Source organism: Hibiscus syriacus, unplaced genomic scaffold (assembly GCF_006381635.1).
Source record: "Hibiscus syriacus cultivar Baekdansim isolate YM2019G1 unplaced genomic scaffold, ASM638163v2 tig00110214_pilon, whole genome shotgun sequence".
Lineage (NCBI taxonomy): Eukaryota > Viridiplantae > Streptophyta > Magnoliopsida > Malvales > Malvaceae > Hibiscus > Hibiscus syriacus.
In genome coordinates this window covers 124,073-150,767 of record NW_024062631.1, presented here as the reverse complement: position 1 = coordinate 150,767, position 26,695 = coordinate 124,073, and the positions used below count along the sequence as shown (strand labels likewise).

The 26,695-nt window shown below is 34.1% G+C and overlaps 1 protein-coding gene across 2 annotated transcripts; it reads right to left on the bottom strand.

The window, feature by feature from the left end:
- Nucleotides 1-8,686: 8,686 nt before the first annotated feature.
- LOC120113977 (4-hydroxyphenylpyruvate dioxygenase-like) lies at nt 8,687-26,217 on the bottom strand. Of its 2 annotated transcripts, none has more exons than XM_039135023.1 (2): nt 9,304-10,507; nt 8,687-9,129 (listed from the first exon to the last, which is right to left on the bottom strand). In XM_039135023.1, the coding sequence occupies exons 1-2, from the start codon at nt 10,434-10,436 to the stop codon at nt 8,937-8,939; spliced, it is 1,326 nt and encodes a 441-aa protein (XP_038990954.1). In that variant the 5' UTR covers nt 10,437-10,507; the 3' UTR covers nt 8,687-8,936. The 2 variants fall into 2 exon arrangements, 1 of the variants encoding a protein (XP_038990954.1); XR_005515352.1 differs by lacking the exon at nt 9,304-10,507 and adding an exon at nt 26,205-26,217 and having other exon boundaries at nt 8,992-9,129.
- Between the last annotated feature and the right edge of the window lie 478 nt (nt 26,218-26,695).

Below are 26,695 nucleotides of genomic sequence, written 5' to 3'. Positions count from 1 at the left end.
TTGGTTAAAATCATATATTATATAGGATTTTTGGTCACTGAGATTATTTTCTCTTATTTTAATCTTTTCTACTTCTAAATAAGGTATATGGAATGTCTCAAACAATTCTTAAAATACTATGATGTAACTTAAACAATTAGAAGAAAAAAATGTATTGGAAGTCGTTGAGTGTTTCACGTAATTTAAAGAAGTATACTGAATATTATAGAGGTGGATCATCTGATTTAAATGGTCGAACAAAACATCTCAAATTTAGTTCAATGATATTCATTTTCCAGAATTAATATGATTAATAACCTCTTCTCTCTTTACAAGAATGAATTAAACTTTGTTTGATAACACATTTATATATTTTCCATAATTAAAAAAATAAAATTGGAATATCGTATGGGGCACGAGCGCATTCAAAATTGCATTAGTTTTTTTTAATTGTGGGCCAAACCAGAGGTAAGAGTTTCTGGTGAGGGAAAGAGAAATAGTTGACTTTGTTTATGTGAGATGTATGGTTGTTAGGTGCTGCTAAAGGCGTGTTTACCCCTTACTTTGCTGCTTTGTTGTTATGCTGTTAATGATTGATTGAAGTTGTTAGATCTTTATTCACCAGTCATTAACTTCTTATCTCTTGTATATATATCTGGTTCTCTTTAAGAATATTACAGGGAAAATTGTCAATAAAATTATGAGAGCGTGGTCTCTCTTTTTCCTATCTTAACAGTTTAGGTCATCTTCAGCTCTAATCTCTACTCTATAATATCTCTATCTTTACTCTAAAGATAAAACAATAATTCATCTCTAGTACTATCTCTACATTACCACCAACTTTACTTTATTCACAATATTTAACTATTATAATATTGATTTTGCAAATATAAAATAAAACATATACATTTCTAAAATATATCAAGATAAAATGCATAAATAAAACATTCATAAATAACATTGCGAAAATACAAATAAATAAGAAAATTACAATTAATAATAATAATGTGAAAAACATAAGTTACATAATTATTTATTTTAATTTTCCGAATTAGAATATCCATTCTACAAATGCTCAATTAGTGCATTTCTAATAAGAAAGCGGTGGCGGGTTAATGAACCTTGCTCTTGTTGAATAATCAAACCTAGAAAGTTATAGACTCGATGAAGAACAATGGAAATGAATAGGGGAAGGTGACAGTAGCAAGTAGGGTTCTTAGGGTTTCTTTTAGGTATTGGAAACAAGGTAAGAAATAAGATTAGAATAAGATAAACAAAAGATAAAGAAATTGAAAATAAAGTATGATAACCAAGAAATCAAAAGATCTCCCTTATGAAGGAGAACGGTAAAGATGATGATGGTGAGGATGGATTTATGGAAAATAGATGGATAAGTGTCCTATCGAGCCCTCCTAGTCGCAATGAAAAGGTAAACACGATAATATGGCTCTAACCAACCCTCCTAGTCGCGATGAAAAGGCAAATTGGAGTGTGAAGATTAATCTCCCTCACGAGAACTTGAAAGAACTCCAGGAGAAGAAGCTTCGAAGGCACAAGGCAATCAGCACTTACAAAAATGAACTCTCGTTGTATTATTAATCAAAGAAATCTTGTTTACAAAGTTGAATAAAGCCTCCTTTATATAGGGGTTGAGTTCTAAAGGTCCTAAATAACTAAAGAATAAAATAACAATAAACTAAATATGTCTTAACTCTAATTCCTAATAAAATAATAATAACTAAAAATATTGTTTTAACCCAACCTTAATTCCTAATAAAATAATAAATCTGATCCCAAAAGATAATTCTTCATCCTATATTAAATTTTATTACAAATAATCAATATAAATATTGAAAATTTGCAATATTTACAAAATTACGTATTAATCTCGTATAGGATTTCTTGCATGCATCGTCTTCAGTAAAATGAACATATCTTGAGTTCCCGATATCGGATTGATGCGATTCAAGAACCGTTAGAAAGATAAGAGATAGATGATCGTATCTCCAGAGACATCTTGACCAAATAAGATCAGGATTTCATTCAAAAAGTCATCGCAAGTTTGCTTCTGTTCTGATGTTCTTTTCCAATGCTTGGACGAGTGGATCATTTGGAAGAGTTATTACTTCTTCCTTTGATGTGAGCCTTGTGATGCATGTATCATCCTCCCTTTCATCAAAAAGATTCGACCTCGAATCTGAAACATTAAAGGGAGCAACATTAGAATCGTTTAATAATTCATTCACATTATACTTACCGAATAGATATGCTTTGAATCTTTGAGACTTTGTTCTTCTAATAGGTTCGAGTAGAAACATTAGTCCAAAGAAGCATGTATTATGGACCCTGGTGCATGTATCATTCCCCCACTCCTCAAAAGGATTCATCCTCGAATATGAAAATCCAAAAGAAAGAGAATTAGATATGTTGAAAGAAAAACTTGTGAAACATTTACCAGGATCAATGTGATGTGTCTTTATGCATTTTAGTCGAGGTTTTTTCTTTGTAGGAACTGGTTTCTTGTAGTCTTGAAATCCTCTTTTTCATACAAGTCTTGTAATCTGATGTTTAGGTTGAAATTCAACATGGCGCCGACCACTGTTGGCTTTCTGCATGATTGCTTCAGATAATTTATCCATGGTTTTATTCTTGTGTGGCGAGAATAAGTGTTTAAAAACCATGTCAACTGGTTTGTTAAAGTAATCCCTTAAGTCTCCTAAGTGTGGTTCATGAATTAAGAATTCTCTGGAGGAGATTTGTGGACTGTAAAACCTGTTTAGTTGGCAAGGAAACTCATATACAAGATAAAGCTCATTAGAAGCACTTTTAAAAGTATAGGTAGAAATATAAAAAATATCTGAGTTATTGTGATATACATCTTTGATATGTTAATTCTCGGAATAGTAGTATGCGTTTGATAGGTAAGAGTATACCTCCGTGGTAGTGCATTGTCTACTATATTTTACTTACCTCGGTCTGTTACGCACTTAAAAGAGTTGTGTTTAGTATGGATGACAACTTCACGAGCCTTACTTTGTAAAAAGGAGAAGAAGTATATTACATTGTCATAAAAATGAGTAATAAAATACTTACCTTTGGACTCCCGTAAATCGTGACTCTTCATTGATATGGCATAGTGATTAGGGCTTTCAGGTGGTAACCCGTCAAGAGGGTCACCTAACATTATTCGACAACTCTTGGAGATGGAAGATGGTGTGGGCCAATCTCGTGTTGCTTTTACTTTTTCATCATTTACATGGATTCCCTGTGCACGAACTATAAAGCCTGTGGAGTTTTTCAAATCATGTTTCGTCATTAAGATGACGTCGTTACTAAGGCTTTCATGGATGTAGCCTTTTCGTAACAAATCTAACTCTTTGGTTTCTTCGATATAATATGTTTGACGAGGTATAATGGAACCTTGAATTAGATTGGTTTGGTGTTGTTTTCTTTTTTTCAGTGGTAATTTGTTAGGTGGATCACCTAACACTTCTCGAAAATCCTGTAACAAAGATGAAAACACAATAGGTAAATCCTTGTTAATGTTAGAAATCGAAACAATTGATTCCCTAAAGTGAACAAGGATGGAAGGTTGTTTGTAAAGAAGATTCTCTCTTAATTCTTTTGTGCTCACAAATTGATTTTGAGTCACTCTTTTCTTCTCACATTTAGGTTCACTCACCACCCATGGGTCATTATTCTTTTGGCTTTTGTAACTAGTGACCTCTTTTGATTTTGCCTTTTTCTCATCTTTTTCTTTTTTGCTATCCCTACCTCCTCACAAATTATCATTTGATCTTTAGGGGCTGAAAGTGTGTCATTATTTGCTGGTAGTTCTTTCTCCTTGTCAGGTTTTTCATCTCTTGGCTTTTTTAGAGAAGATGGAGTAGAAGATGAGGAAGGATTTGAAGGATTACCTTCGTAAGAGGATGAAGTACCTTCGTAATGTTCTTTGAATCGGATTCTCCTTTGGATTTGTGCTTCGATTGTCATTTCTTTCTTTAGTGTATCTTCAAGGTTTTCATACCCATAGAGGTCAAGAAGATCAGTGATGTTTGAGTTCAAGCCGAAGACGAATCTTGACATGGTGACCTCTTCTTTTTCGGTTATGTTAGCCCTATTAGTAAGGACTGCATCTCCTTGCAGTAGTCTTCAACTGAACTTCTACCTTGTCGAAGTCGGTGTAGTTGTAGTTTAACTTCTCGTGTATAATGTGTCGGTAGGAATCGCTTCCTCATGGTTTGTTTAAGGTTGGTCCAAGAAGTGATCGTTGGAATTTGGAAGTTCTGGATCTTTTTTCCTTGTTTGCATCCACCAAGTTCGAGCATATCCTTCGAATTGCATGGTGATAAAGGGAACATGTTTAGCTTGGGGGTAGTCATGGTATGAAAACATGAGATCAACTTTTCCTTCCCAATCGATGTACATGTCTGGATCGTTGTCTCCTTTGAAAGACGGGATCATGAACTTTGGTTTTGCAAAGAGTTCGGGTGCTTGGAAACGTGGTTGTTCTCGCTTGGGTACCAAAAGTTCAGCATTGTTTGTTCTTGGATTCTGGTTTGATAGATCTAGTTCTGGTTCTTGTCGTTCTCTCACGGTATTGGTAAGTTCATCAAATCTTTCAACTTGAGTCGTAAGTCATGCAAGTGTGGCTAAGATAGTCGTAAGTGTCTTATTGTTATTGTCGCGCATCCTGAAATCATAACACTTGAAAGAAAATTTTAAAGTAAAATAAAAAATAAAATAAAGTAAATTCAACAAAACAAGAAACCTCACAAGTTACACCAAGAAAGTAAAACAACGAGAGGCAAGTAAGCCAATCTTGTACTCTTTAAAACTCACTTTACCAAGTAGTCTTCCACAGTTCGTATCAGAGTTTGATTACTAGCAAAGGCGATAAGAAAAGCCTAAAAGCTCTAAGAGGTCAAACAAGGGTTAGACTCCAAGAGAACGAGAATGCAAAGAATGAAGAAGTATGCAAACTCTTTAGTCCTAATAACACAAGAAAGATAATGTGTTAGATAATGAAAAAGAACAATAAAAAGGAAAACAAAAGAACCTAAAGCACTATGAGTAAAAGAAAAAAAAAGAACCAACCCAGAAACCTGAAAAAAGCTGGATCAACTTGAGCAACGTTTTTGAGGGGGTTACTGGTGTCCGAAAGTTTTGGAAAAAATTCTTGAATGTCTTTAGATGTGTCAAGAAACCACCTGTAAAATTTCAGAACCAAATACCTTAAGTAGTATCCAGTAGACTCTGTTGAACGGTGAGTTCTCAAACAATCTGTTTTTCTTGATCGTTTTGTTCGAAGGTGTTATTGATCTCCAAAAATTCTTATTTTTTGTGTAAATGATATTAAATATATGAAGTTGCAATCTGGAAATTTTCATCACGAAATTTCTCCTTTAGAATTTTCAAGAAATTCGACAATATCCTAGACCGAATCTGCCGATGAAACTTGAAGGATATATTTGATGGCTCTAATGGACTCCGATTTGGGTGAATTTTGGACTGGAGATTTCTATTAGGATGAATATGATATCCGGAGAAAATCAGCCCTAAATACTTTTGTTTGTAATTTTTTTTTTTAAATTTTGGCTTTTTTGTTTTTTTTTTGCCTTTTTTGTGTGTGTAAAAAATAGCAAACTAACAAGAAGAATTTTAATCTAAATTAAAATTAAATAAAAAGAACCTGAAACGATGAATCTTCTCTGAACTAGCTCTTTGGGATACCTTGACGGTTTTGTGTGCAAGAACAAGCAAGATTGCTTGCTTCTTTCCAAGAATCGGCCCAAATCTGATACCAATTGATAGGGAAGTGGTGGCGGTTAATGAACGTTGCTCTCGTTGAAGAATCAAACTTAGAAAGCTCTAGACTCGATGAAGAACAATTGGAATGAATAGGGGAAGGTGGCGACAACAAGTAGGATTCTTAGGGTTTCTTTTAGGTACTGGAAACAAGGTAAGAAATAAGATTAGAACAATATAAACAAAAGATAAAGAAATTGAAAATAAAGTATGATAACTAAGAAATCAAAAGATCTCCCTTATGAAGGTGAACGGTAAAGATGATGATGGTGAGGATGGATTTGTGGAAAATAGATGGATAAGTGTCCTATCGAGCCCTCCTAGTCGCAATGAAAAGGCAAATTGGAGTGTGAAGATTAATCTCCCTCACGAGAACTTGAAAGAACTCCAAGAGAAGAAGCTTCGAAGGCACAAGACAATCAACACTTGCAAAAACGAACTCTCGTTGTATTATTAATCAAATAAATCTTGTTTACAAAGTTGAATGAAGCCTCCTTTATATAGGGGCTGAGTTCTAAAGGTCCTACATAACTAAAGAATAAAATAACAATAAACTAAACATGTCTTAACTCTAATTCCTAATAAAATAATAATAACTAAAAATATTTTTTAACCCAACCTTAATTCCTAATAAAATAATAAATCTGATCCTAAAAGATAATTCTTCATCCTATATTAAATTATATTACAAATAATCAATATAAATATTGAAAATTCGTAATATTTACAAAATTATGTATTAATCCCGTATAAGATTTCATGCATACATTGTCTTCAGTAAAATGGACATATCTTGAGTTCCCGATATCGGATTGATGCGATTCAAGAACCGTTAGAAAGGTAAGAGATAGATGGTCGTATATCCAGAAGACATCTTGACCAAATAAGATCAGGATCCCATTCAAAAAGTCATCACAAGTCTGCTTTTGTTCTGATCTTCTTTTCCAATGCTTGGACGAGTGGATCATTTAGAAGAGTTATTACTTCTTCCTTTGATGTGAGCCTTGTGATGCATGTATCATCCTCCCTTTCTTCAAAAAGATTCGACCTCGAATTTGAAACATTAAAGGGAGCAACATTAGAATCGTTTAATGATTCATTCACATTATACTTACCGAATAGATATGCTTTGAATCTTCGAGACTTTGTTCTTCTAATAGGTTCGAGTAGAAACATTAGTCCAAAGAAGCATGTATTATGGACCCTGGTGCATGTATTATGGACCCTGGTGCATGTATCAATTTCATAGAGCAAAATTAGTATGTTTATTCATCTAATTTCAATGTATTTTTATCTATCTTGTAATTTAATCTACTTGAATATATTATATTATGTTTAATTTTTATTTTATTGTGTAGAAATTACAATAAAAAACATAAAAGATAGAATAAGAGAAAATAATATAACAAAGAAGAAAAAAATAAAAAGAAAATAACAAAATAAAAAACAAAAACAAAAAATCATAAAAAAAACTATTTTGTAGCGTTGCTACAGTAGCACACTACATGTAACGTGCAGTTTCATTGCTCTTGAAAGTGGAGATGAATTTGGCGCAGTGCTGGAGACTCCAAATAGAGATTTAACTCCTCTCCAGCGCATCGCTGGAGTTACTCTTAGTGGTGTTCCTATGGAGGCTAAGCTACATGGTTGATAATCATTTTGATATGGCGAAGGGGTTATTGCAGTGTAGCTTAATGATAATGATTTTGGTGATGGAGTTGAATTAATTGATGAAATTTGAATATATCAAGAGTTATTTTTATTAAATTATTTAGAATGAAAATTAAATTAGTGAATTAGTATATCAATTAAAATATAATATATCAACATCTTTATTAGTTATTTAATGTCGGATGATCAAAATTATAAAATTTTATAATATAAATAATTAAATTATTTTTTTAGTTTGATAATCAAAATTAAAATACGATAATAGTAAGGTAACTATATAGGTAGTTTATCTTTTATTTTATCTTAGTTTGAAAATTACATTTAACCGAGTTGGATTTTATACTTTATTCACCAGTTAAATAAAATACTTCGATATAATAGTTCGAGTTAATTAAATAAAAATGATTATTTTTTGGTTTTCAAGGATTTTTAAACCCTGTTAAAATACAAACCTACACAATATTTTAGCCTAATAATAAATTTGGGTTATTCGATAATATCATGATATATATATGAAATTTATATAAATCGCTGAAGGAAATAAGTTTGTTTAATCGATCATTGATAGTTTATTTTTTTGATTTAGATGAATTATGGTTAATGAAATAACAACTGTTAACCGTTATTTTTTGTGAGAGAAAACAAAATATAAAAGAAGTAATGAGACTGAAAAATGAGATGATAAATATGATCTCCTTTTCGGTTGTAGTTGAGAAATATTTATAGTGATCCTAACTAACTATATAGTATAAGGTAATTATGACTAATACTTATAGGTCACATGGGCCTATCAAAGATTTTATCTATGCATTATAGATGGTCAAGAGCTTATGATATTCATGTGCACGGAGAACGTAGATTCTTTAGAAACTCAAATAGGTGAAGGAGGATATCCAAAAATCTAGACTGACATAAAGTTAATAGTTTTCGTAGGCGACTTCTAGAGGCATAATAAGTTGTTCCTCTTTTATTGAAAGAATATCATAAATTGTTTTGAACCATTCGAAGATGTCCATCGGATTCATGGCACAAATTTTGTACTTCACCTTTTTTGATTTTATCATGTTAATTTGTTCGACTGTTATTTTCACACTTTATTGTTCGAGTGAATTTCATGTTTTGTCTGTAAAATAGTGTTTTCAATGATTAAAAATATATAGATACATAATACTTTATATTTATCTCGTGCTATTAAAAAACAACTTTTTTTAAATATTAAAAAATATTGTTTCAAAACGAAAGTTGAAAGAGTAAATTAAAGGAAATATGGGACCGTATACAGTAGATAGCTAATAAATTTGATTTCCACCTAAAATGCATAATTAATCTTAAAACACCTATGAACTGCCAACTGCACAACACCTGTTTGGGTAGTGGTTAACACTATCGGTGTCGGGTTCAAGATCTGGTAGTAGTATTTTCTTTCTTCGAACATGTGTATGATATTTCAAATAATAAAAAAGATCCAAGTAAAAATCTCAAGCCTTGGCGGTGAGGGATTGAGGAATTTGTTTGGCTTCAAGAGATTTCTCGTATTCTTCAATGGATTTAAAGAGCTCCGAAAAGTTACCTTTCCCAAAACCCCCGCATCCGCCTTTCTGGTATTGCTTTCCTTCTTCATCCTTCACCATGCACCCAATTCTCTGAATTATCTCTATGAATATCGTTGGCCTACACAAATGTTCCCATTCCAATTCAGAATTCTATATATGAAAATGCATATGAACTCATTTTTTCTTTTTATATATAAAAGATTCCTTTCTACATTTCTTTTCCCCTGCTCACGTAAAGTTATGTGATTAGTACTGAAATACTAAGGTAATTGATTGGTAGGGGGAAACTTGCCTATCACCGATGGGTTTAGTGAAGATCTGAAGCAAGGTGCCTTGATCATCTCTATCAACCAAAATCCCCAGCTCTTCACACTCTTTAATCTGCTCATCACTCAAAATGTCCCCTGCCCTTTGCTTCAGATTCTTGTAGTAAGTGCGCGGCGGCGACGGCATGAACTCGAAACCACCAACCAAGCTTCTCTGCCTCATTTCTCTCAGCGTCCTGAATATATCCTCGCTCACCAGCGCCAAATGTTGAACGCCCGCACCTTCGTTGTGTTCTAAATACGTCTGAATTTGGCTTTTCCTCTTTGTCCCGAACACCGGCTCGTTCATCGGGAGCAACACCATTTCATCGTTGTTGGCTAAAACGATGGAGTTTAGCCCACTCTCGCTGGTCCCCACATCTTCGGCTGTAAACTCTGCGAACTCGTGAAAACCAGTGAATGATTTAACGTACGAAACGGCGCGGCCCAGATCCGGGACATTGCCGACCGCATGATCGAGTCTTCGGATTCCGTAATCCAATGGGTAAGAAAGCTCCTCTTCCACTTTCTCGAAGCCGGGCAAGAAGGAATCAGGGTGGGAGTTGGTGTTTTTGTTGTAACTGATGTAACGCAAAACGACGTCGCCGTAGAGTTTGACTTCGGAGAGGGTGGCTTCGTTGTTGTCGCCGAGGGTGATAGGAGGGGAAGAGGGTAGGGCACCGTGGGAGACGCTGGTGGTGAAGGCGGTTTCGGCGTCGTCGACTTCGAGGGCGATGGCACGGACGGCTAAGCCGTGGGAGGCGGAGAAAGAGCGGCAGAGGGCGTGATCGAAAGAGGGAATGGAGGCGGTGGAATGAGGGGAGAGGTTTTGGGAAAGGGCAATGGAGGGGGAGTAAGGGGCGGTGAAGAGGAAATTAAGTTGGCCGGAACGAAGGAGATAAGAAGCGTGGGTCATGTTGCCGGTGGAGAGGTCGGATTTAGCGACGGATCGCATGCCGAGACCCCAAGAGAAACGGCGGGCGGTGTTGGTGGCATCGGTGCACCAGAACTCGATATGGTGGAAACGCTTGACGGCGAAGCGGTCGGATTTGGGATTGGTGCGAATGAAATTGGAGAATCCGACCAGCTTGAAATCGTCGGTGGAATTAGAGTGGACCATATTTGTGGAGGTCGGGTCGGGTCCTGCCGATGCGAGTTTAGGAGAAAATGAAGAAGAGTTGGGGTGTAATATAAAATGAGCGATGACGATTTTGAGGTGGGGATTTTCTTAGGGATAATGTTAATGACGTGTTAAATATATCGATGCCATTGGGTTTCAGATTTGATACAGCGTGAGCACAGATGAAGGGAAGATGTGGTTCTGCTGCTGTGGAACCATCTCATTGGTGATCTCAATAAACCATTTTAAAATGAAAGTCAACAGACAAGTTGCGATATACTCCATGAGATACGAGATTAGATGAGTGACACCGGGGTGAGCTGTGTAGAGACGTAACGTGAAGAATCAAAATTAATTTCTAAGGACAAAATTATTTTTTACATTTTATATTCTATATTTTTTTTGATCAACTTATTACATTTTATATTTTTTTGTGGATCAACTTATTACATTCTTTTTGACAAATTTATTACATTTTATATTTTTTGTGGATCAACTTATTACATTTTTAGATTCCCTGTAATAAACCTTTTTTTAATAATGACTAATATTCATTATATAATGTTAAATATCTAAAGTTAATTATAAAAGATTACTTTTTAAATAAATATCTAAAGTTAATTAATTATTAAATGTTATTTAACTATCGATCATTAATTTCATGTAGAATAAAAATACTTTTTTCTTCAATTTTTTAGAATCATGGTTAACATGATATTCATTTATCATACATGGCACTTTTGATTTGTTGTAACAAATGTACTTTTTTTCAGATCTTTCATAACTTTTTAGGTTTTAGTTTGTGTTTAATTTTATAATGTACTAATGGGATAGATTCGTCCATAGGCACATTCTAATTGTAAGATGATAGATGACTAATGAAGAAAAATGACTACATAAGTGTAATCAACAATCTCACGATTGAATGAGACTTACGAAAATCTAAAGAATGACATTGATGCACATGACGTAGTTGATTGAAGTTGGACTAATAATGATGGTATTGAGAGAAGAGCAACAAAACTCACATTGATGTATATTAAAGGTCCGTTTGTTTCACTGAAAATATTTTTTGAAAAATATTTTTCGTAAAATGAATTATATTTTTTAAAAAATATATTTTGAAAAATATTTTATTATGTTTGGAAGATGTTATTTAAATCATTTTTTCACTAGTTGATGAAGTTTTTAAAAATTGTCTATTATAAATATTAAAATACAATAAATAATAATATTTATCATAAAACTTAATATTATTATTTTTAAAATATTAAAATAATTTATGTATTATGAAAATATTGTTTATAATTTTATTAATAAAAATATTAATATTGGAATACTTTATTGAAATAAAATATTATAAATTATATTAATTATTTATTAAAGTAATAGTGTTATATTATATTTTAAAAATATTAATTAGTATATTTTAAATATCTTTATTAAAATATTATTAGATTGTTATATTAATATTGAATATATAAATAATATTATTCATTATTAATAATTTAATAATATTATTTCTATGAAATTAATAAATAATATAAATTTTATTAATAATTTATTATATATTATTAAAATATAAATATAATATCTTATATTATTATAATATAATTGATTGTTTTATTATAATATTAAAAATATAATGTTATATTATTAGAAATATTAATAAATGTATTTTAAATATTTTAATAATTAATATTTTGATTAAAATGATATTAAATTTTTTATTAATATTAAATTCATAAAATAAAATTATTTTGAGTATTAATTTTTTAGAGTGAAAAATTCGAAAAATGACTTACGGAAAATCAGACGTAAATCATTTTCCAGAAAACAAAAAAAAATTTATGTTAATCAAGAAAATGTTTTACGTTGACCAACTAATTTTTCTCTAACCAAACACTAAAAGTAAAGAAAATATTTTTCGAAAAATATTTTACTTTTAACGGACCCTTGGCAAACGTTGAGTTTGATAGCATTGATGTATAATTACTGTGCGTAAGACTCGAAATATGTGAAACAAAATATTAAGAATATTGCATCAATAAAATAGGTTGTGATGATTTAGGTGGCACTGATGATGACGAGTCGTAAAGATTCGCTCTTCCCTGATTAGTTTCGGGAAAATGATACTGAATCGGTGGGGTTTTTTTTATGTCGTTGACAAATAAATCTATCTCATTACTCATTAAACAATAAATAAAATTTCTCATCATACGTAAACTATGACATGTAAAGCTTTAAAACTGCTATTCCGGGTCTTAAAAAAATACAACGTTTCACAACATTAGTCTTGTAATGCCAACCACTCAATACACTTCCTTTCTCAATCAACATTCATCTTCCCTAATTTATTAATTTTGTACAAATTATCTAAGTCTATAACTAATTCGAGAATAGATTGCACAAACTTAAAACATAAAAAAGAATATAAAATAATAATTTTTCCATAAAACATTTTACCCAAAACAAACATGCCCTTAATCAACTTGGACCTTCCGCCGTACAACTGAGATATGTTAGGTGTACATAGTTGGGCTGGGCTAAAAGACCGATTCCCGAAAGTAAATCCAGCTAACGGTGTTATAAATGGCATGAGAGTTGGATCATGCCCAATACCATATGGTTGGTTCTATTCTTTTCCCCATTATTAGGCAGTTCAAGGGGGGTAGGGAATGCTATGACTGGCTGCCACATACATGCTCGATTTCTATGTATAATTATGTACAATCAAAGACATCGCTGGGGTAGGGTTCAAGGGCTACCTCAACCACAGGTCTTAACTCATCCCAGTTTCCGTTACTAAACACATCGACATCGCATTTCGGATGATTCCAAAATGCGGAGCTATTAGTGGTCGTAAACGGAGACTGCTGCATTGCAGAACTGGACGTGGATGATGACAACCATGGAAGAGTGCTGCCGCCCAAAAGAAAGTTGTTTCTTGCATCAACTTGGTCCATGTATATGTTTTATTTGCTCATACAGTACTGCTCGGTGCTGTTTTGTCGCTGAGGGCGCCATCTTCCAGGCTACTGCAACAAGTTGCGGAACCAGCTACGTTTTTGACAGCGGCATCGAGTTTCCAAGCTGCCACGTCCGCAGTTGTGTACTTGTTGCTTGATGGGGTTTGAACATGCCATGGGAAGGATTTGGAGTAGGAGTAAGATTATAAATGAGTTTAATCGAGTTCAAATATGATTAATTAATTGTTTATTATAACATTACATCTTATTATACATTGCTTACAATATTTACAAACTAAATTTATTTGAGAAATTAAAAATAATATAATATATTTGCAAAGTATTTCTTAATTATTTTCTGAATTTTGTATCATCTCAAATTCCTACTCTGAGGATCCTATGTCATCACCTAATAAAGTTGTCCCTTTAATGAATAAGATATTAATAGGGTCAATTTCGAGTACAACAACTCCTAATCTTTTATTTCCCTCCTCGCCTATAAAATAAACTAGATGATTAACGGTTCCTTCACCTTTAGCCAATTGAGGGGGAAATGGAGTTAATTCAGAAGAGAAAAACGGACTTTCTTTTTGCTTTCATGGTGATAATATTACTCCTGAAAACAAATCGTTGCGAAGCTGCTTTTCCGGCGAAGAGCAACACCAGTTAAGGCTTCAAAGGCCACCTCAATGAATGCAGGATCGCGGAGGCCATAGAGTCAGAGTTGGTGATGAATTCTGACGTTGTTAGAATCCTCCAGAGCGGAAACAGAGCAGTAACCGGTAACACGGGGAATCGTAATGTTCCGGCGCAACGAAATTGCCCCAGTCCTCAGTATGCTAGTTGTCTTGCCAGAGGAGGTTCAGCTAATTGAAGGGGAACTTACTGCCGTGGCTAAACTCATCGATTTCAACCCTAAACTCCTACAGTTGTATTGTTGTCCTTTCCGTGTATTAATCTTTGTACGTTTTTATATGATAAATATATAAATAGCTTTCCGGTTTCCCCATGTTCGGTTTCTATGTGCATTATATCATCCGTCTTGTTAAATGATAAAAATATGTTGCAATGAAAATTTTCAATGGATAACAAATGACAATGGAGAAGTTGTTAACAAATCTAGACAATGACCAGATATATTTTGCAGCGGACTGGCTTTTAATCGTGGATAAAAATACTTTTAGAAAACCTTATATATTATTTTCAAAAGATCTAATTTAAAATATGGGTAGACTTACAAACAAACTAGGTTAATTAACAAAGAATAAGGAGAAACTGTATGAACTTATATCAGCCTACACTTCAACATTCTTCCTAATCTTCTCTTCAGCACCTTCTTGACCAACTATATGAACTTTTTGTCGAAATAAGAAAAGGTAGGATCTTATCAAAGGCTTTGTCAACCCATCCACTGTTTGCTGCATTGCGGGAACATAGTTCACCCTCATCCTTTATTTGTCACCTTCTCTAGTATAAAATGCGTGTCCAATTCCACATGTTTAGACCTTACATGGAATACAGGGTTTGTGTTTTGTGCCTCAACACTCGTATTATCGTTCCACACGACAGGTGCTTCTTGTTGACTTAACCCCATGTCAGCTAACAACATCTCCAGCCACACCACTTCATACATAACATCTGCTATACTTATATATTTCGTTTTCTATAGTAGATTGTGCCACCGTCTTTTGTTTCTTAGAGCTCCAAGATAGTAAATTGCATCCTAGAAATATACAATAACCGGATACATACTGATGATCATCCACATTGCTCGCTCAATCTACATCTGCAAATGCTACCAGTCTGGACGAGGAACATGAGGCTTTAAAAATAAGACCATGATTGAGAGTTACATTCAAATAGTGCAGGATTCTCTTCACAAATGACCAATGTTTCTCACACGGTATGTACATGTATTGAGTCACCTTGTTAACGTTGAAGGTCCGGTCTAGTATGACTTAGATATGGTAATGCATCAACTATACTCCTATATACATGTGCGTCTTCAAGTGGTCGCCCTGTATAAGAGGTAATCTTTGGGTGACACCACCATCGATGTTGGAGTTGACTTTGCGTCAGTCATCTTAGTTTTCTCTAACAACTCTAGTATAATTTCTTTTACAATGGTACAATTTGATCTTTACTTAGTGTGGCTTCAATACCAAGGAAATCAGTTCGCCTAGGTCCTTAAGAGAGATCTACTCACCTAGCTGACGAACTACCTCCTTAATAACTGAATTGGAATCCCTTGAGAGAATAATATCATCCACATAGACAAGTATAAACACTTTCAGGCCCTTTGCTCGTCGAACAAATAAAGATGCATCGGTCGCAGATTCCTTAAACCCTACTCTAAGAAAGTATTGCTTAAGCTTGGCATACTGCATCCTTGGTGCTTGCTTCAATCTCTACAAAACCTTCTGTAATTAGCACACCAACGATTTACAAGTCGGTCGTCGTTCAAACCTTGATGGTTGCACCATGAACAATACCTCTTGCAAACCCAAGATTGACCCTGTTGTGTTCCCAGAGTAGTTTTCCAACAGAGATTTTAAGGATTTCATGAATCTCCAATCGTAAAGAGAAGAAGTCCTCATCGATGTTGTGCGCATAATCATCCATCATGTATGGCAGATGTACATTAGATTTAGGGTAGACAAGTGTTCAAATTTTATTTGATTAAATTTTTAATTTATTGATTTTGTCCACCAAAAAAATTCCATTTAAATATGAATCTCAAAATATTTATTAATATATATATATATTCATTCTCAAAAATTATTTTTGGATTCGTCGTTGTATCATATTCCATATCAATGTCTCTTATATCTTTGTTGCAAGCTAAAAATAAAACACTTCGATATAGATAAAAGAAAGAAGATCGAGATAGGGGCCATAAGCAGATCAGAGGAAAATATTCATTCCATCCCATCAATATCCAACCACTAACCCAATTCAGGGTTTTACCCTAAACCACTAATAGCAGAAGGGCGACGATTTAATAGTTAAAAACGGCGATTATCATTTGAACAAGTGTTTGCATTAATTTTTATGCTATTATTATAGTCAACAACCTTCAGTTTCATTTGCATTTTATGTATATTGAGAGTAGGGGGGAAAATTCCAAGTAACAAAAAGACAAGGTGAGGGGAAGCCACGACAACATCATCTGCGGTAAGAATCAAACCTAATTCATTAAAAATATATGAATGATTGTTCATTTATTTATTTATATCAATTGGATTTGGTGAATATTTGAATTAAAAGCTTGATTGATGATTTTTGAATAAATTTGATTAATTCAATGGTTGGTTTAAGTCGATGTCAAGCATCATGTGTTTTTAATTTTTGTAGCAATTAAAATTAAACTTCAACTTAAAAAATAGAATTTATTTTTACGTACAACTTAGAGTTTTATGATTCAAATTTATAAATTTTGATAAATTTACAATTTAGAGTTTTATAATTTAAATTTTATTTTAATTTAGATTTAAAAGTTTGTGATACTATTCTTTTGACAAAAATATAAAATAGAAAAAAAAAATAAGGACTTGTGAAGCTAAGATCTGAAGGGTCGATATGATACCTCACCCCAGATCCCCATCCATGAATATAGTCCTTTAAAAACTAAAAGATGCAGAGTGGTGGAGCTTTGAATCACACCCAAAACTGCAAATTTTATAAATATGATCTTATTAGTACATATTAATGACACAACCCAACAGAGATTATTAAATTCACAGCAAATTATCCAAGCAACCAAAGGCTTCAACAAACCTTAACATTATACGGAGAGATATTTCATGGCCTTTCACCTTCCGCAGGAACGGGTGTAAGTCCCGCAATTTTGTTGCGTAACCGGGCGGTTGGGGTTCGGAAGGCAGCTATCATAAGGATTTCCTCTGCCACAATTTGCTGCTGGCCGACCGGCATTGCCGGTGTTTCTGGTCACACTTCCGCCACCTTGAAGGATCCTACCAAAATGCGAATCCATCAGAAACACCAACTCGATGTCGTCAGCGATTATGGAGGTGGTGCTGTTGGTTTCTACTAAACCAGCTCTGGAGGGATTCATTGAATTGTAGCATACCACCACTAAAATTGCAAGAGAGAGACATTCTTTCTTCATTTTGGCTTCAGGTTTTACCCCCGACTTTATTCTCTCTCAGACGTGTTAATAAATAACGCAACTCAAACGCGTCTTTTTAAGGTGGTGGCCGGTGGGATATTGTTTATAGCCGAAATAAGAATGGTTCTTCGGACTATTCATGCAAATTGCAGCTAAACCAAAAATGTCAACTGTTTGCTAGCAAGTGGAACTTTAAATCATGGTTTTAAAATAATGAAAACCAATACCCACATCCTTCTCATTGCCTGCACGTTCTACATTTTTAACTACATATGTAAACTTGTACACATTGGCCGTGTTCGTGTGTATATATATATAGCAAATAATATTAGGTAAGAATGAATGCATTTTTCAATCATTTAATTATAATTAAAATGAGTTGATAGAATTTAAATAGGGATGAACGTATTATTATATTTTTATGTTTTTAAAATTTGATGAAATGATATAATTTTATCGGTGTTTAAGATTTTAATTTTTGAGATCATTATAATATAAATCAATCACATATATATATATCAACAATTTTTTATTGTATATGTGATAGAATTTTAATTATATTACAGGAGTTAGAATATTATCATGTGTTTTTAATGTATATTTAAATGTGTTGATATATGAAGTTGGAGTCTATGTTTACGGACAATTTATCTTGTTAATATAATATAGAGGGCCGTAATGATTTATAATCTATTTAAAATTTAAAGTAATTAATCTAAATTAAATATTTTATTTATAATCTATTTAAAAAGTATATTTACTGATTTAAGTTTTTAAAATAACGACATATGTTCTCGCCAACATTAACATGCAAGTATTTACAAGAAAAATCAGAAAAAAAGTACATAAAAAATGTAAGTAGACCATGAAATAAAAAAAACATAAATAAAATATCCAAAAATAATGGACTAGATAAAGCGATCGCCGCCGTCAAGTGAGCATCAACGACGAAGAGCTACGAAAATACATACAATCTTTATTTAGTGTACAATACATAAGCAGTAGCTAAAGAGAACCATATATAGTCTGGAAAATCCTACTTGCATGCGCGATTGTAAATTGTCTTACAGTTTTCTGGTTTTTTGGGATGATTCGGGTCCGGGACGCAAGAATTATAAGGCTGACCTGGACGTGCTGGTCTACTACATATACCATTTGGAGTAGCTTTCCTCAACTTGGAAATGTCCGAAAATCTATGACCGGAAGGGACTTTCAGGCTTGTCTCCGGATCGGCAAAAATGACAAGATTCGCATGGTCGACGTCGACCGTGCATTCCTCCAAGCCGGAGGCACTGCACTGGGAAGCCGAGCTGTTGTTGATCGTTGTAGCCGGAAATGCTGAAGCCTCATAAAGAATGAACATGGCCATCATTGCCAAAATCGGTATACATGATTGGAGACCGCCTCCCTTCACGTTGTTTCCCATGTTTAGTTTATTCTCTCTTCTCACTAGTTTTCTAATTTGATAAGAAAAACAATGTATGGTTCTTATGGCATTCTAAGTGGATAGGATTGGGTGCTACGGCAAGAAGGACGAGACATCAAATAAAAACAATTAATGAGTGCATGCTACTGTGGGCTACTTGGATGGTCCTATAATTCAATGCACCCACATGCCTTACAACTATTTCGTAGTATTGATTTAATTTGAACAAAATATTAAATATTTATATCAAGTTCTAATTATTTTGTACGTATACAATATTATATAATTTTATAGCTTTTTACACATTACTGCTTCCTTACACAAATATTTAACTCGTTCATGTATTTATATCTTGTTCATTATTACCCATATTTTTTATTTATCTCATTTCATGTTTAATTTATTTTATATTTTGTCACAATAATTCAATCTTTAGTTCTAAATTTATTTTATATTAGAATGATCAAATTTTGATTTTGATCACTAAATTATATTTAAATTTAAAATTCGGTATATGTCCTCTAATATTATTTTCAAAATTTAAGAATAATAGAGGGACTAAAATTATAATTTGACATTTAAGAATAAATTACAAGTAGATAAGAACTTGATTTAATTGGATTTTATGGAACACAGTGAGGAAGTATATTCTAGTATATATATTTTATCTATATTTTATTTGATAAAATTATTAAGGCAGATTAGACTCGAATCCATCTGAAACTGAAAGCATAATCGTAAAATTGACATTGTTTATTCCATAGTAGTAATAGGGCATGCAGATTGAAGTGGAACAAAAGGAAGGTAGGCAGAGAAATCATTTGGCATGCCTTATCTGGGGGGCTTAGGACATCCTCGCTTATAAGTGGAGCACGTATCAGGCTTAGGCTCGAGATTCGGAGGAGGAAGGCAGCTTTGATACGGTTTCCCTCTACTGCACTTGCTCACAGCAGCTTCTTCGGCTATGAGAGCACCGGGACTGACGTACGACTCGCCTTGGTCGGCGAGCATCCTTTCGATGTTGGAGCTATATAAGAACTCAAACTCCATGTTATCAGCGATGGTGGTGACGTTTTCGAGGCCATGGAAGTAATGTTTCAGCTCTGAAACACTTTTTGATTCCGATGGGATTGTAATATTGAGCAGAATCATGAAGGTAGTCAACAGGATTCCGAGAGACAAATCTTTCCTGATTGAATTTTCCATGTCTCCTTGATCTATGATACCCCATTTCTTTAATGTCAATTCTGTGATTTATAAGGGAAAAAGAAAAATCTAGTGGTCAGAGTTGGTGTAGTTAGTGTGGATATATATATAGAAGAACAATTAATTTTTCCGACGCCACTATCTCAATTGCTTTCCACGTTTGAAGTTCAACCCATTTTATTTATTTATTTATACAATGTCTAAGTGCTTTACTCGTCATCAACTTAAAATAAAAAACATAAAATGTTTAAATATATTTAATTTTGTGTTATTTTATATGTTATATTGATATAATGTCGATTTATTTTCTTCTTGAATAGTTTAGGATGATTACAAAATAATATATATTTAAATTTTTTCTTTAGTTATTGACAACGCACACACACTCAAAAATAAAATTGTTTGAATTTAGGACCTCTAGATAGAACAATGATCTCCTTAACTACTGAGACCATTTAATAAATTCAATAATATCGGATAAATATCGAATAATTAGTGCTACCAAATTTGAAGGGCAAATGATGAATGTAATGCTTGAATAGGACATAAATGGAATGAAGGGGGTTATATTTTTAACTTGTTTATGTAATTTAGTCGTGTTAAAGGTTTCTCCACTTTGATAATGGTCATTAATGCTGGGTAGTAGGTGGTTTGATCAATATAGGGAAGACTAACAATAATAATTTAAAAAGTTTATTTGCCTCTTTAATTTATGAATAGTAGTATTATTAACTACTAAAGATAAGAGCATGAAACATTGCAAGAGAAAGTGAAACAATGGCACAAAGCTGAGAATTATGACAATATTAACATTGAGAGCCCACATGGAATACCCAGACATTGATTCTCAAAGTATGGAAAAATTCAACTTTGGATGGGTAAATTACATTTTATTCATCCAACTTTTAGCACATTTCTTTCTTGGTCAATTAACTTTTAAAATATTCTCTTGACCTAAACTTTTAATCTTCTCCACCGTGGTTTGATATATTTTAGATTTGAGAAAATCGCCTCAGTGACCAAAAATGCCTTATAATATACGATTTTAACCAACTTTTTTTGGATTTGCCAAAATGACCAACAAAATCGCAATGCGAAATAAAAATCGCAACGCGATCCCCAGAATCGCAAATCAGTTTCCAAAATCGCAACGCGATTCTTGAAAATCGCAATGCGATAGTACAAATTTGCATTGCGATTTTCCAGAATCGCAACGCGAATATGAAAATCGCAACGCGAACACATAAATCGCAACGCGTATCCGTAAACCGCAACGTGTATCCGTAAATCGCAACGCGTATCCGTAAATCGCAATGCGTATCCGTAAATCGCAACGCGTATCCGTAAATCGCAACGATAATCCGTAAATCGCAACGAGAATCTGTAAATCGCAACGATAATCCGTAAATCGCAACGAGAATCTGTAAATCACAACACTGAAATTTTGGGTATATAACTACGCAACAGCAGCAAATCATAAACTAAATCCCTTAATCGCAACTCATTCCATCTCCATCTATCACTCTCTCCGGCGACATCCGTTCCTATATCCAACGACATCCTTCCCAATCCGACAACAGGTTTTAGTTTCGCAGCTGGTCTGTTTAGTAAATTAATTTACAACCATGAAATCATCTAATGTTGATCATGTTTGGATAGATTTGTGTTTTGGAGGGTCATGGGATAATGTTCATGGTGTTTTACAATATATGCCTTTACCCATGAATCTTCAACTAAAATTGTCTTTACAAAAGTTAACTTATGAAACTCTAATGCTACGTGTTTCAAAGAAATTGAATTTAGAGCCCCTAAGTGGATTTAGTCTATCTTATCAGAGAAATGGTAAAGTTTATTTGTTAACCGACAATGAAGATGTTGAACGATTCATTGCTTACATTAGTGTTTCACAAGATGATGTTACATTGTATATTGTTGAAACTAGAAGTAGTATTGTTGGGTTAGTAGCGGGTAGTAATCAACTAAGTTTTTCTCAAAACCCACAACCTTTCTCTAATCCAAATCCCAATCAACTTTCAGCACCAAATTCCGGTTTTCTTATTGACCAGTTAGACGATGATGAGCCAACAGAAAAAATTGTGAGTACTAGTCAGTATTCGAAATTTGGTCTTGGTCAATATCCGGACTTTGATATTGGTCAATACACGGATTTTGATGATGTTTCAGAAGAAGAAACAGACCCTGCGTGTAATGATTTTGATATTGGTCAATACCCGAATTTTGATGATGAAACAGCCGTTGCCGAAGAAGATATTGTTGATGATAATGAGGAGGAAGTTACGACTGTGAATGAACATGTTGAACATCCATTCTGTAATTCATATAATCCTGAAGAAGAAAAAGAAGAAGAAAAAGTCCCCGAAGAAAAGAAAATGCCACGGGCGTATAACTGGAATATGCCAGAATTACTTCAGATACCGGAAGAAGAGTTGGTAAAGAAAGCAGTTGATTGTTACACAAAAGTTATTCGTATCAAGAAAGATGATTGTTTTGATACAAAGGAAGACTTGAAGATAGCTTTGTATACGAAATGTGTGGAAGATGGCTATCAACTAAAAGTTAACAAATCAAGCAAAGATCGTTTCGAAACAAGGTGTATGATTGACAAAAACTGTACGTGGCGTATGATTGCAAAGAGAATAAAAGATTGCGAAATGTTTCAAGTTAGGACTTTTATTGATAAACATACATGTTCAAGAACCCAAGTTTTTCCTCACCATAGACAGGCAAACAAAAAGGTGTTGGGTGGTTTTCTGGCTGAGTTAATGTTTTTGAATGGCAGGGTATATCGGGGACATGAAATTATGACTGACATGAATGCTCGGTTCAAGATTAGTATATCATATTCTCAAGCTTGGAGAGCCAAATGTTATGCCTTGGAATTGTTGAGGGGGTCGCCAGAAGCATCGTTTGCCCAACTGCCGGCTTATTGTCACAATTTAAAGCTGAAAAATCCTGGGTCGGTAACTCATATCAAAACAGATAGAGATGGACACTTTGAGTTGTTGTTTATCGCCATTGGTGCTACGGTTAGTAAATCAATATAATTTTGTTGACTCATTTTTGTTAGTTACATGCATTTCACATTTAAATGATTATATTTCTTGTGTATATTATTTTGTAGATTCGTTCGTTTATTACTTGCATGCGCCCAGTTATTATAGTTGACGGAGCACATTTGAAAGGTCGATACCTTGGAGTAAACTTATTAGCAGTAGCCATAGATGCTAACAATGGGATATTGCCAATAGCTTACGGGGTTGGAAAATCTGAAACCTCTGATTCATGGACATGGTTTATGGGGCATCTTAGGGATTGCATAGGTCCTATTAGCAATCTGACAATCATATCCGATAGGGCAAACTCAATTGACAACGCTGTTAGAAGGTGTTTCCCAGATGCTTTTCATGGACTTTGTGGTGTTCATTTGTATAGAAATCTAAAATCAAGGTCTGCTGGTATAAAAAAGCACAAATGGACATACTGGAAGGCTGTAAAAGCTTATCGGGAAGTGGATTTTAATAAGCATATAAACTGTTTAAGACGTGTTTTACCTCAGTGTGCTCAAACACTAGAAGATGTCGGGTTTGAAAGATGGTCAAGAGTACATCAACTTGGAGCAAGATATGGTTTCATGACGTCTAATAGTGCAGAATCAATCAACGCTCTAAGTCATCATTCCCGGAAATTACCCATTACTATGTTAATGGAGTTTTTTCGAGCCTCTATTCAACAGTGGTACTACAAGAAAAGAAACCATGCAGGTATTATTTCTTTGAATTCGTAACTTATCATATATTTTACTAAGTATTATTTATTTAAATTTACAGGAACATTGGAACATCGTGTTACACCATGGACTGAAAAAAGATAACGAAACGTGTTGTGAAGTCAACGTCATGGAGAGTTGAACCATGTTCAAACACTTTGTTTGAAGTACTGGATAATAACTTAAATGGGCTTGTCGATCTAAATGCAAGGACGTGTAGTTGTATGAAATGGCAAACATCTGGTTATCCGTGTGGCCATGTTATAAAAGTTGCTCTTCATTTAAACCAAGATGATTCAAGCGCATACGCTATGGATTGCTACACTACAGAAGTTTATCGACAGACTTATGCCGAGATTGTCTACCCTATTCCACATCCTTCTGAGTGGGACATACCAGATGACTTACAAACAGTTTTGCCACCAGCCATGGACAGAAGGCTACTTGGCCGACCAAAAAGTCACGATCGTATACCGTCTAAGGGTGAAGAGAAGAAGAGATCGACATGTAGTCGGTGCAAGGAAAGTGGTCATACAAGGTTGACATGTGGATCACCAGTGCCATCACAATCATCTTTTCCTCTACCAAAATATGGATCCTCATCAAAATCCAAAGCTCATATGGTGTCAAGCAAAAGGCAATCATCTTTAAAATCCCAATCACAACTGGCTTCACCTTTTGGGACTGTTAACTTAGGTGATTTTTAAATGCAAACGTTGTATTATGTGGATTTTATGTGTGAACTTTTAACATTTTCAGTTGAATTAATGACTCAGGCCAACCATTTTGACTTAACCAACTCTTGTTATTCAGTTGTTATCACTTATTAGGCATGCATTTGACTATCGCAACACAGAAATTACAATCGCAACGAGAGAATCGCAATGCGAAATGAAAATCCCAACATGAAAATCGCAATGCGGAAATGAAAATCGCAATGCGAAATGAAAATCGCAATGCGAAATGAAAATCGCAACGAGAGAATCGCAATGCGGAAATGAAAATCGCAATGCGAAATGAAAATCGCATTGCGATTCTCTCGTTGCGATTTTCATTTCCGCATTGCGATTTTCATTTCGCATTGCGATTCTCTCGTTGCGATTTTCATTTCGCATTGCGATTTCATTTCCGCATTGCGATAGTCATTTTTGCCTTCAACATAATGCAGATTGAAATCAACAAAATCAACCATTACATTTCAATCAATTAAACAAGCACAAATAAGAATTATGTTCGCATCAATTAAACAAATCAACTTTTACAAATCATCTTTTACAAATCAATTAAACAATCAAAAAATAAGCATAATTCTTATTTCCAATCATCTACTATTGAATCAACTTTTACAAATCAATTAACAATCAAAAAACAATCAATTAAACTATTGAATCAACTTTTGCAGCCATACATCATTTTCACGCAGTTCACTTCTGAAATTAACCTGCAGAAACCAAACATTTGCTCAAACAACACTTTCTACACATCTAAAACCTACAAACAGCAAATTATTGAATTCTAGGTACTTAACCAAACATTTTCAAACCAAAGTCTATAAACTTACCAATTGTTTATGGACATTTTTATAACGCGGATGCAGGTAGGCAGCGTCTCGTATATATCGATTTAGCCATATAATGCCGAAACCACAAGCCTACTGCAGCTCTATCTCTATCGGTGGGAGGTAGATACTTGGTGCTTCCCGTCGTCAAACGCTCCAACGCCAAGCATACGAGAGGACCACAATCTCCTCTGGCTCCTTCCGTTGTTGTGGCACGGTCTCGTCTCTAATAACTGTAATATTGAGCTTCTTTGGCTTCTTGTTTCCAGAACGAGTCCAATAATTGATCGCATCCAAGAATTTAGCCAAATGAGAGTTCCATCCCTTAATATATCTCTTAAATCAGCCAATGATATGTAATTTATCATGCTGTCATACACTATTGTCTTAAGGGATGGGAGCTGAAGCTCGACGAGAATCCAATGTTTACGTTCCAAAACAGGGATAAACACCTGCAATCATAAGTAATAATTCATTCATTTGCGCACTTATTTCATAAAACCTTTAAACTCAATCTAAAATAAATACTAACCTTATCGACCTCCCACCATGCAGGATAAAGTTTAGCTTGTCCATTGCCCAAATCAAATGATTCATCTCGTTGATTCTTCAAGTGAACGGCGTTAAAAGACGTCGGCATAATTGTATATCGTATATTTTTATTTTTCTTAAGTTTTCTTATTATTATAAGACGTGTCACCCACGCATCGATATGCTGTTTTACAAAAAAAGACATATATTAGTGACATACATAAATTTAAAAAAAATTAATCAAATTGAAATATAAGAAAAATATAAGACTTACCCCCCCATCGAAATAGCCATTGTCTCCGACCCCTAATAATACGCCCCAACAAGACCGATCAAGCAACAAATAGATATCATCGGTGAGCTTGCATATGTCAGTGAAACACCCCTGGCTCCGCTCATGTAGATAAAAATCAACTGCGGTCTTAGCCCAAGGGTGTTTCCAGAATTGTGTCTGGTAGTTGTCTCCTCTCCACTTCCGATACTGGAATGGTACTGGCCGGTAACTTATACGAGAGCCAACTCTCATCCATTATGTCCGGCACGTCAGAGGGTTTCTCAAGAAGCCTACATATGACGCCATGTGAATCGGGCTCTTGAATGGTGGGAGGGACCTCTTCAATGATGATAGTGGCCTCTTGAACGGTGGGAGGGGA

What these genes read in the sequence shown, in the direction of transcription:
- LOC120113977 (XM_039135023.1), bottom strand. Translation starts at nt 10,436, where the DNA reads ATGGTCCACTCTAATTCCACCGACGATTTCAAGCTGGTCGGATTCTCC. An exon ending in ACTAAACCCATCGGTGATAG is followed by an intron (nt 9,130 to 9,303) that starts GCAAGTTTCCCC and finishes ACATTTGTGTAG; the next exon opens with GCCAACGATATTCATAGAGA.